Here is a 10,943-nt window from a genome sequence, read left to right on the forward strand (position 1 = left end):
CCTTTTTGATCACAGTCTGATGAAATTTGTCTTTTTCCAGTGTTTTTGCAACAACTACCACCCATGATAGGTTGCTTCAAGATCTATAACAGTCCCTGAATCTGAAATTGATGAAGTGCCCTCAAAGTCAGCACTGGGTGTGCTGAGTCTTAACTCTGCCTCAGTAGGCACACTGGTCCTTAAATCCCCTTCTGAACACATGCATGCCTGTCTCATGGCCCTCATCTGCCTCATTTTTCTCCCTGAGCACACCAGGATGGCCCCCAAGCTTACTTTCAGCTGCTTTTAAATCTATATATTTCAGAAAAAAAAAAAAAAAAACAGTATCTTGTATACGCCATTTGAAATTATTTTATTCAGAAAAGTTCACGCTGGGCATGTATGCCAAGCTCTGAGCTAAGCTCCAAGGATCCAGAAATATATGAGAAACAGTGTCTTGCCCTCTAGGAGCTCTAGAGAAAGAGAAATGGAGACAATGAAGAGAGCCTAGCCTTGGCCTTGAATAGGGGAAAAAAGGCAACATTGGGGTTTGGCCTTGAGTAGACATCCAGAATACAGCATTCCAGGATGAGCATAACCAGGCTGCTGAGGATAGCCTTTCTTGGAGGTAGCTCAGAAGTGGAAGAGGGAGTTGTGGCACTGGTAGGACAGAAACTTCAAAGACCAGGTGGTGGGGCCTAATATGGAGTCATCTGATTGCCCTTTCCAGTTGAGTTCCAGGTGGTAAGGGGAAAAGGAAAAGAGAGCAGTTCCCTGGGCTGTTAGCTAACTCTATGATGGCCAATGGAAGAGCTTCAGGGTAAGGGACACTACTGAAAAATCAGGACCAGCAATATGGGTGAAACAGGGCACTTCTCCTCTTTCTCTTCTGAATCAGCAGAGAAGCAGATGGCACCCTTCGCCTTTGAACCCTTTGGATCCTTCCGTGAGAACAGCTCTTCTCTGTAAACAAAGAAAAAGAGGATAATTAGAGGCAGAATGGCACATAGAGAAAGACATCTCAGATGACAGAGAGAAAAATAGAGAGAATGGGTGAGGAGAACAGTGCTCCCTAAACATTCTCTCTTCGTATACACAGAGGAAAGATTATCTGGAGAACACATTTGGGTGCATAAGTGATTGTCCAAGGCCCATCGAGACACTATGGGGACAGCATGCATCATTGTCGTCACAAACCTGTAACCCATGCTGACCGAGAAGCTGCAGAATGATGCTGCCATTCCAAAGGGACAACAGGAGAGAAGTTGTGATCAAAGGCAAAAATAGAGACAAAGGACAGGAGGCTACCTAGGATAAGAAAGGCCAGAGTGAGCTTGGAGAGGGCAGAGGCTGCAGGAAAGGAGGAGGCTCGGTAGTGGGCAGCTATCACTGAAGAGGCTCCTCCGATTTATACTTCTTAAAGGAGAATAGGCACCATCTCAGGAAAAGGGAGCAATGAGTAAGTATGCACGAGTAGCACTTAGGAGTGAGGAAGTGGGCAGCCAAGGCACTGGAGAGGCTGAACTCTAGATCTCCTAACAAATGAATGGGGTCCTCCGTCTCATCCTTGGCAGCACCCATCCAGGTTCAGGAAATGGAGAAGGGAGGAAGTCAAGAAACTGGAGTGTTAGCTTTTGAGGCACAGACTCGGCCCTGCCACATACTTACCTTCCTTTGCAGGCCACATCAGGCCTTTGAGGCCTCCTGGGCCACCCTTGAAAGGCCTCCAGCTGCAGGGACATGTCATGGCTTCTGGGAAATGTTGCGACGAGGTTCTGCAGGAGAGAACACAGGGATGTGAGGACGTCCCGTCAGCATCAGGAGCCCACATTGAATGAGAGCGTTGTGACCCAGCCTCACAGACTTGGATTTTGGGAAAAATTCATCTCTGGCTTGAGTGGGAGGCACCTCAGGGCTGCGATCTCTTCAAGCCCATTTGGGAAATCTGGGGTGTTTTCAGCTCCTATCTCCAACCCTTCCAGCCTGCCCAAGCACACAGGGGCTGCTCCTCTTGTCCTTATCACCTGCCTCTCATGCCCGGCCCCAGTCACTGCTCTGAAGGGGCTCTGACAATTCACGTTAAGAGACTTAGGAATGCCTCAATTTCATAACTGTCTTCCCACAAAGAAATTGTAGTTTAATAGGAGCCAGACCTACATCTGGAGTTGGAAACTGCAAGGACGGGACATCAGAAATCTAGGACAAGGCAGCCTCTGAAAAGAGGGGGCAATTTCTTGGTAGAGGCAGGAATTTTCCTAGGCCCCTGACATCCCAGCCAGGGCTGCTCCTCGTGCCCTTCCTTCCCTGAGGCCCAGGCTGCCACAAACGACAGTGATCCCAGAAAGACACACAAGTGAATCCCTGGGCTTAGCAGGGATGGAGCAGCCTGGTCTGAACAAGATACATGGGCTGGCCATTTAGAAGCCCCTTCTTCAGGAGAGCCCTGCACTTAAGAACTACATGGGAGAAGTGAAGTGGGTGCTCTAAAGAGCAACTGCTAGCACATGCTTGGAACCCTGCGGGCTGCCCCAGAAGCCCCAACGGACGCAACTGCCACTGGGCAGGTGGGGGAGGGGAGGCAGCTTGGGCAGCCAAGGGTCCCAGTCTCCTACAAACTTCCTGCACACCTGGGGAAGGCAGCAGCTCTGGGGTCTGCAGGGGGGGCACCTCATGGTTCCTAACTCTCCTAGAAATGAGAAGGAATTCAAAGAGACCCACTTGATAACCTGTCAGGTTGCATAGCAGTGAGGCTTCCTCCTTTAGTAGGTTCTTGAAATTGTATATCTATATACAAATAGATAAATATACATATACAATATACAGAGTGGCTGCAGGTTTGCTACAGCAAGGCAGTGGGTGAAGGTGATGGATGTGCAGTGGTGGACTCTGGAACCCCCCAAGGGGCTCCCCTGCTGGACGCAGAACTGTAGCCTTTGAGTGGCTGACCAAGACAAAAAGGAAGAGGGACGAGACAGAAGGCAGGGCTGCAAGGATACAAGGCCTTGTCTCCTAAGTCCTACTCTCCCATGTAGGCCATTACCCCTGACCTATCTGAGCTTCAGTTTCTCTGAAAGGAAAATGGGTCATCAAGAGACAAATACACAGGAGGAAAGGAAAAATCATGAGGGCAAAAGGTCCAGGGTGAATGGAGGGAAGGAAAAAATTACAGAGATCAAGTAGAACCACAGACAGGAAAGAGCCTTTGGCAAGATAGCGGCAGGGAGGTAAAAGAGAGGGGAAGTAATGGGAAACCAAGCCAACCCACTCCTTGGGTGGCAAGGAGAAGGAAGCTAAGGGTGGAACGGTGGAGATTCGGGGAAGGTAGAATCAGGAACCAGGGACAAAGTGCAGAAGAAACAGCCTACTGGACCAGCCAGCGTTGGAGGGTGGACCTGGGATGTGCAAGGCGTTTTCTTCTCATTCCAGTCAGAGGCAGGAGACAGGAAGTGAAGGGGGCCAGCTAAGGCAGGACAGGAGGAGGGCAGAAAGCTCAAAGTGTCCTTCTCCTGTTCCCTCATCCCCTCTCCCTCCAACCCTCCCAAAAGCCTTGCCCCAGAAACAAGGGAATAGAACCCAGGAAGGTTGAGTAGAGAGATGGGGTTCAGGCATCCTTTCCCTTTCCAGAGAGAAATGATAGCTTAACAGTGATCAGCTGAATGGCCGGGAAACACCCCCATAATGGTAGAGGGCTGAGCACCTAGTACCTTAGCGTAGGGGAAAGGGACAGGCTTGAGGTCTTCCCGGACTCTTCAGACTCTAGCCGAGGTCTCCTGTCCAGGGAAGCTCAGGTGTGAGGGAGACTCAGAAACGGCTCCCAGGTGGAGGAGATTGTGCTGCCTCCTCTGGGGAGGCTGCTTGAAGCCTAGTGGGTACAGCACAGAATAGCCAGGAGAGGGGGGTGCCAAGGCATGCCCCCCTCACAAAAGCCCCCATGAGGCTGCTCTCAAAACCCTAGCAGGAGCACCTCCACTTTTCCTTCCTCCAATCCCAAGGGGTGGAGAAACTCCCTTTGGACCCAGAGAAGCCCTCACATAGTCCTCCTGCTGGCCAACTGTGCTATCTCAGGTCCCAGTGCCCTGGGAGATGAAGGCCATTACTGCAGATGAAAATCAAAATCAGACATCTGGGGAAGAAGTGTGATCCCAAGGAAGGAAATAAATGGCTCCCAAAATTGCTCAGTGCTCCCCTACTAAGCAGGAGGAGATGGATGTAGGATTTCTCTTTAGGCAGGGCTCTGGAGCATCTAACTGTGGTGTTGCTATTCGATCATGCTCACACATGTAGAGAGCCAGCAGAAAAGGATTTTGTGGAGAAGGTCCATTAAAACCTTTCTAGGTAAATCAAAGTTCAACAGACCCAACTGCCAGGCATCCTGGTAAGGGTGGTGTCCTGGACAGGACACCACACCACTCACTTCCCTTTGCATTTCCCTATTGCCACTCTCCTTTGATATTTGTTTAGGAATTCACCCATCTGTAAGCTCATTGCTTTATCAAATATTTGTTGAGCTTTGCTGGGCAGAGGGGATATAAAAATGAATGAGACAAAGTTCCTGCATTCAAGTACCTTCCTGGGTAGTGAGAAAGGGCAGACTGACATGCTGAGAATGAAGAGAGAAATATAGGATGCAGGCGGATGGCTCAGGTAGACACATCCCTTAGTCCCTGCTCTCATGGGTAAATACAGCTACTGGGAGGAAGTTAACATCAAAAAATCCTCCAGCGGAGTCAATATTTGTTGCCTCTCACCAGGCAGATAGGAAGTTAGAAACCAGAAAGTTCTTTGCCCATTAGGGAATTTAGAGTCTAAAACCAAAACATACTCACACGTATTAATCGGGGTCCTTCCCTTGAGCAGCATCGATGTCAGGGAAAAGAAAACTACTTGGTGAGTTAGGATACAGCGGGAGGGGTCTCAAAGACAGCCATTGAAAATGCCCCCAAATGCTGGAGACCTCAGGTTTGAAGGGGTTCTGATGGCCATATGGACTTAGAAAGGACATGGTTCAGAGGTTTCCTCAGACCAGCACAGGACTCAGGGAGGGGGAGCAGGGAAGCCCCCAGTATCCAGATTTTGGGGATGTCAGTGCTACAGGGACTGGGCTTATAACTGGAAGCTGCCTCTTTGGTGTCCCCAGTTGAAGGGCAGAGGTCCAGGGTGGGTCCCAAGAAGATGGGGACAGCCCAGATGATGATCAATGCAGTCTTGGCTGCAGGGGAAGGGGGTTCCTGGAAGGGGCCACGAAGAGGTGGAGTGACACTGGAGTATCACCAAGGTGATGCTTCCTTGCCACCAGAAAGCCTGGCCTGGGGAGGAGAAAGGAGGAAGATGACTCAGCTGGAATGACAGCCTGCCTACTCCCTGCTGCCCCTGTATTGGGCTATCACTGTGCATCTAAACAGAGGGCTATTTGATAAGTCTTAAATATCCACAGGACTCCCAACTCAGGAGAGACAAATGGGCAGAAACAGAAAAGTAAATGCTGAGATTATATCTGAAGAAAGAGAAAGAGCACAGCAAGAGCAGAGCAAAGAGTCAGGATGAAAAACCTCATGGTGTCAAAAAAGAAGGAAGGAGATGAGAGAAAGAAGCGTATCCCTTAGGAAACCAAAGCAGAGTGAGGTCAGGGCAAGGCTAACAGCACAGGAAGAGGTGACTGGCTGGACCTCGCCCAAAGAGGATTGAGCCTGAAGGCTTCAGGGATGTGGTCTGTGCTTCGTCCCTCTGCCCCTAACTCTGGGGACATGCCTCTCTTGGGGATAGAATGCAGATGAAGGGAAACAGAAGTGGCCAAGTCAAGAAGCCATGGGCTGAGGGTGCCCCAGCTGCCTACCTCCCTTGGGGCAAAGCTCATCCCTAGTTTACAAGAAGTGCATGACAACTGGCCCTTGTCCTGGGCCAGACCCAAACCCATACAGGCAACAGGGCATGTGTTTTTGAGCCTCTCTCCCACCTTCCAGCCCTATCCAGGTGTCTCTGGGAAGCTTCCCCCTACCGTCAAAGGAGTCCCTCCAGCAGCTTCCCTGCCTGACCAGGCACAGCTGACTCTGAGGAGAAGATGCTCGCAGCCCCATACCTTTTTTATTTTTTCTTTCAGAAAGATCTGCATCTTAACTACAGTCTGTTTCCCACTGAGAGGAATGTGCCTCCATAGTTGATGTCAAGGAGAGAAAGGACTGTTTGGGGCTGAGGGGTGGGGACATGGGTCTTGGATCCCGCTCACCCTTCCCTGGGACTCAAGCAGCCCTGGGAAGCTCAGTTTTGTGGAGGACACAAGGGACCCTAGCTCAGCCCTGGGCAGGCAGGCTGGGAAAAGAGTGGCCCTTTGTCTGGGGAGGGACTGGGCTGCTCTGTGCCCAGAAACTACATGGATAAGCAGTTGCATGATATGCACCCAAAGCCAGTCCCCGGGAAGCCCTGCCATTGAGAGTCAGTGCCACCACACGGCCCTCTCTGCACCCCTAGACCCCACGGATAGGGAGAAGGGTTGGTCCTGGACCCAGAGGACCCCTCAAGTGGAGTAAGGCTCCCCAACTGCTCTTGCCCAGAGAGCTCTGCCTATGAAGGGGCCCACCAAAGACACCAGAGCTGAGAGATGGTACAAGCTCCCCTAAGGCAGTTGTGGTTGTAAAAAGGGGGGTCTCAGGATGAGATCTGGGTGCCTGAAAAATGGTCAAATCACAGTTCAGTTCAAGAAGCAAGCAGCAGTAGCCTGCTCCACGAGGTTAGGCTGAGGGCTGCTCTTCAGCTTGGCTCCCAAGGTGGTTTGCTCTGGATCAGCTGCTTTGAGTATTTGACTCGTGAGTGACCTGCCACTTTCAGGTCATCTTGGACCCCAAGCCAAAGTCTCACAGAAGTTGCCACTCATGACTTGTCTGAGTACATGGCAGCAAAACAAACAAAGCCGGCCTGCTTTCTTTTCCTTTCTCATTCCACCACTCTCCACAGTCATGTCTCCATTCACTGATGTATCGTTCACTGAACAGCTATTAACTTGGCCTTGATACGAGACATAAAATAGAGAGTGGCACATAGTCCCTAACTTTAAGTAGCTAACTGCATCCTGGGGAAAGATACAGTCCTCATGGGGAGGGGGTATTTGTGATGCTTGCTGGGGCCTTCCTTAGACTTCAGCTATCAAGCCCTAATAGCCTATCTCTTCTATTGTACCTCACAGGGAACTAAAATAACTTTAGATTGTAAAGGTAGCTAAAATGTTACTAGAAAATAGCTTCAATTAGAAAATATTTTAGGGGTGGCAAGGAGTGAGCAGGCCTCTGTCCATCAAGGTCTCATGGTCTTACAGGAGACACTACTTTGGGTGGACACGGTTCAGAGGTTTCCTCAGATGAGCACAGGACTAGGGGAGAAGGAGCAGGGAAGCCCCTGTGATCCAGATTTTGGGGGTGTCAAATCCCATTGTCTCCCTTTATGCCATACTGGCATTTTAAGGACCAGGAGAAATCTTCAGGGCTACATGTCCAATGTGGAGAGTGCCCTGAAATTCTGGAAACTCCATCTCTTAAGGGTTCTGATGGTGTCATATGGGCTTATCAGAAACAAGCATCAGATGCTTTCTGCGACCAGCACAGGACTAGGGGAGGTGGAGCAGGGAAGCCCCCAGGATCCAGGTTTTGGGGAGGTCAGTGCTGTAGGGGCTGGACTTGTGTCTGGAAGCTGCCTCCTTTTGTGTTCCCAGTTGAAGGGCAGAGGGTGGTGGGCTGCTCTTAAGAAGATGGGACAGCCCAGATGATGGCCAATGGGAGTCTCGGGGGCTCCTGAAGGGGGCCAAGAGGAGCAGGGGTGAGGCTACCGTATCATTCAAGGGTATCATTCACATGTTGCTTCCTTGTCATTAGAAAGCCAGGTTTGGGGAATGATTAAATGGCAAATTTTGTAATGCGTGTGTTTCATTGCAATTTTTTAGACATGGCATGGGGAGGAGAGAAGGTGTCCTCCCTTCAGCTTTGAGGATGGATAGGAGTGACGTGGGGTCAGAACCCCTCTCTGCTGTCACTCTTTGTGGAGCCCCAACACATTCTTTACAAAGAAGGAATGCCAAAGGAGGGCATTTTCATCTGACTCAAATGCCTAGAGACCTCGGGACCCTGGAGAGACAGAGACAGAGGTTCTGGGGTTATATTTGTGGACTGAGACAGGCGGAGATAAAGCCCCCTGAGAAAGAGAGAACAAAAACAGTAGTGGGGAAGACATGATCAGAGACAAAATTAGAGACAGTAAAAGTGGAAACAAGGCACCCAGAGGGGCAGAGAGCCATAGCTACAAGGGGAGAAGAGAGAAGTACAGAGACCAAAATATGAAATCGTGGGGCATAGTGAGCCTTTGTCTGGCTGTCTTCCAGGGGAAGAGTCAAATTCCTCTGAATTTCATGGTTTAAAAAGACAGAAATTGAGTCATTAGAGATTTTCAGTGGAGGAAGGACAAGGGATAGACAGGTCTCTCCTGGGACAGAACCACCAGTATTCTCTGTGATTCAGAGATGTAAGTTACTTACCTTATCTACAGTGGCTCATCTCCTTGGCTACCAATTATCTTACTACCTTCTGGCCAGGTGTAGGGCCCAAATTAACTAAGAAGACTGAAGAGAAGAGAGAAAGAAGCGAGAGAGCAGAGACCTGGCTGGGCGTGACACTGCTACTATCCTCTGAGTCAAGCAATTCCCAAAGCCGCCAAGTTAGCTGATCCTTGGCCCCATCTGTAGGGATTCTTTGTGGAGGAAATATGTAGATGGAGGGTGGTGGCGGCACACAGGGTACCTGAGACAAGTGCTCAGCCTTTAGAGACCCAATTCCTGCTGCTGCCCTCATTAGCTGCCCCTTGGCAGCTAGGCCCACAGACCTGCCCTCCAGGCTCTGTACAGCTTTGGTCATAGCTCACCTCCAGCCTGGATGATCCTGGTGGACAGTTCTGTGCTTGTTTGGGGAGTCCCCCCTCTTCTGCCCTTTAGTCCTTCCTCCTCCTATCTGGTCTCTCCTTTCCAAAGAGTTTTAAACTTTCTCGAAAGCAGAAAGGTGAAGGCATGTAGATGAGTTTCTTCCCCAAAGAAAGTTTAAGCTTAGTAGTGGACATTTCTTAACAAAATGAAAAAGAACCAGGGTCAGGGGCTGACTACTTTTCAGACATTGGTTGGTTATTCATGGTCAGGTGATTTCCTGACTTCTGCGAAAGCCCAGCCCAGAATGTTTATCACTTTATTCCCTTCCAAAGCCCAGGTAGCCTCAAGAAACCTTCTAAGCGGGTCCCAGGCAGAACTCTCTTAGAAGGCGAACAAACTAAGCCTGCAAATGGGAATTCAGAGAAGCAGAAGACTTCTCAAGAATGTCCAAATCACAATAATTAAATAACCAAGATAGCCTAACCTATAGTCTAGGGCCCGGGACTAGTCTGGTTCTGACAGGCTTTTCCTTCATCAGTGCCCTTTGACTCCAGCTAACTTCAAGAGACTTACTCCTCTAGGATAGCCCACACATCCCATTGATGAATTTGCTAAGTTAGAGAAGGATCTGCATCCTTGCCCTGTGAGAACCTTCTGCCTTCAGTAAGCTCCCAATGTGAAGGGGACATACAGACAATCAAGTGTGCAATCCTGTGTCCCCATGTTAAATGCAATATAATGTCCCCATGCCCTGATGCCTAGGAGAGAACCCTAGAGTCATCAAGACAGCCATAGTAAAAGACTGCAAGGCCTGGCAATCTCTTTAATGGAAATGCCTTTGGAGATATTTGGCCTGTCCTCAGAGTAACACATGGCAATGAAACAGGCTCTCACTCCCGGGGGGACAGAGGTTTCCAAGATTGTGGTCTTGGGTGACTGAAATACAGTGTTTGGATCAGGAACTCTTTGCTATTTCCAGGTGGAGACTAGAAAACCAAGAGAAGGGAAGTGATGGGTCAGGAATTTGTGCCTCGTGGACCATCCCTTTCCTGTCTGTGGAGCCTTCCAAGAAGGAAGGAAGGCAGCAATGAGAACAATCTGGCTAATGAGGTTGAACTCAAGCAATAGATCAAGTGAAAGAGGTTGCTTTTGCTTTGCTCTGCCTGGAATGTCCATAGGCCTTTCTTTCTTCATGGTACCTATTTTGTCATGCTGTAGACAATTAAAATTTTTAACATAGACCAACACAGACGCATCCTGCTTCCTGCTCTTGCAGGATATCCAGGATGTCCTGCAGCAAGGCAAAGTAAGCAAGAGCAGAGAGCAGCAGAGTCCTGAAGAAAACAGACATAGAGTGCAGGGGAGGTGAGGGAAAGGGAAAGGACAGGAGGGGAAAGGAGGGGATAGTAGGGAAGAGAAGGGAGATGTGGGGTCCAGGGCATCAGAGCTGGGTCAAGGACATGGGGATACAGGAACCTTTGTCCAGGAATGCATACCTTGGTCCAGTCTTGCTCTGGAAAGAGAACTGTGATGGAAATGAAAGACCACGATGGTCAGAGGCACTTCGAAACAAATCACTGTCTGACTTGCCTGTTCCCCCTTCTGATCCTCAGCATAAGTTTCTGAGAGAGAGGAACTCCATGTAGAATGAGCCTCGATAAGGCTGCCTAAGAGGAGAGGAAAGGAAAAGAGGGCATTTTGCTAAAGGGAGGGGCTGGGGCTTGCTCCCAGTTAGCCCTCTGACAGCTCGCACTTTGGAATGTGTGTGTAGGTTGGAGGCAAGGGCGTGGGGCAGATAGAGAGAGGGCTATGGTTAGGGGAGTGGCTAGTGGTTAAAGGAATTCAAGTCCTTGTGAGGCCAGCTACTAGGCTTCCATCCTCTGGGCTGTTCCCTTGAGGTCTTCATCCTTACCTGGTTCTAAGCCAGGCCATATCCCAGATTCAGCATTGAAGAGAGAATTATTAGATTGACCCAAGCCCACAAACTCTCCCTTCAAAATAGGCACTCCCAAAACTAAAGGGGCCCTACTGTCCCCAGGAAGAGCAATAACAATTAGGGCCAAACTTT

The 10,943-nt window shown here is 49.7% G+C and overlaps 1 protein-coding gene across 1 annotated transcript; it reads right to left on the reverse strand.

Moving 5' to 3' along the window:
* Positions 1 to 329: 329 nt before the first annotated feature.
* Positions 330 to 2,507, reverse strand: LOC111548406. The gene is made up of 3 exons (XM_023220895.2): positions 2,331 to 2,507; positions 1,648 to 1,754; positions 330 to 942 (listed from the first exon to the last, which is right to left on the reverse strand). The coding sequence occupies exons 1-3, from the start codon at positions 2,394 to 2,396 to the stop codon at positions 810 to 812; spliced, it is 306 nt and encodes a 101-aa protein (XP_023076663.2). The 5' UTR covers positions 2,397 to 2,507; the 3' UTR covers positions 330 to 809.
* Positions 2,508 to 10,943: the final 8,436 nt, after the last annotated feature.

This window comes from Piliocolobus tephrosceles, chromosome 6, assembly GCF_002776525.5.
Source record: "Piliocolobus tephrosceles isolate RC106 chromosome 6, ASM277652v3, whole genome shotgun sequence".
Taxonomy (NCBI): Eukaryota; Metazoa; Chordata; class Mammalia; order Primates; family Cercopithecidae; genus Piliocolobus; species Piliocolobus tephrosceles.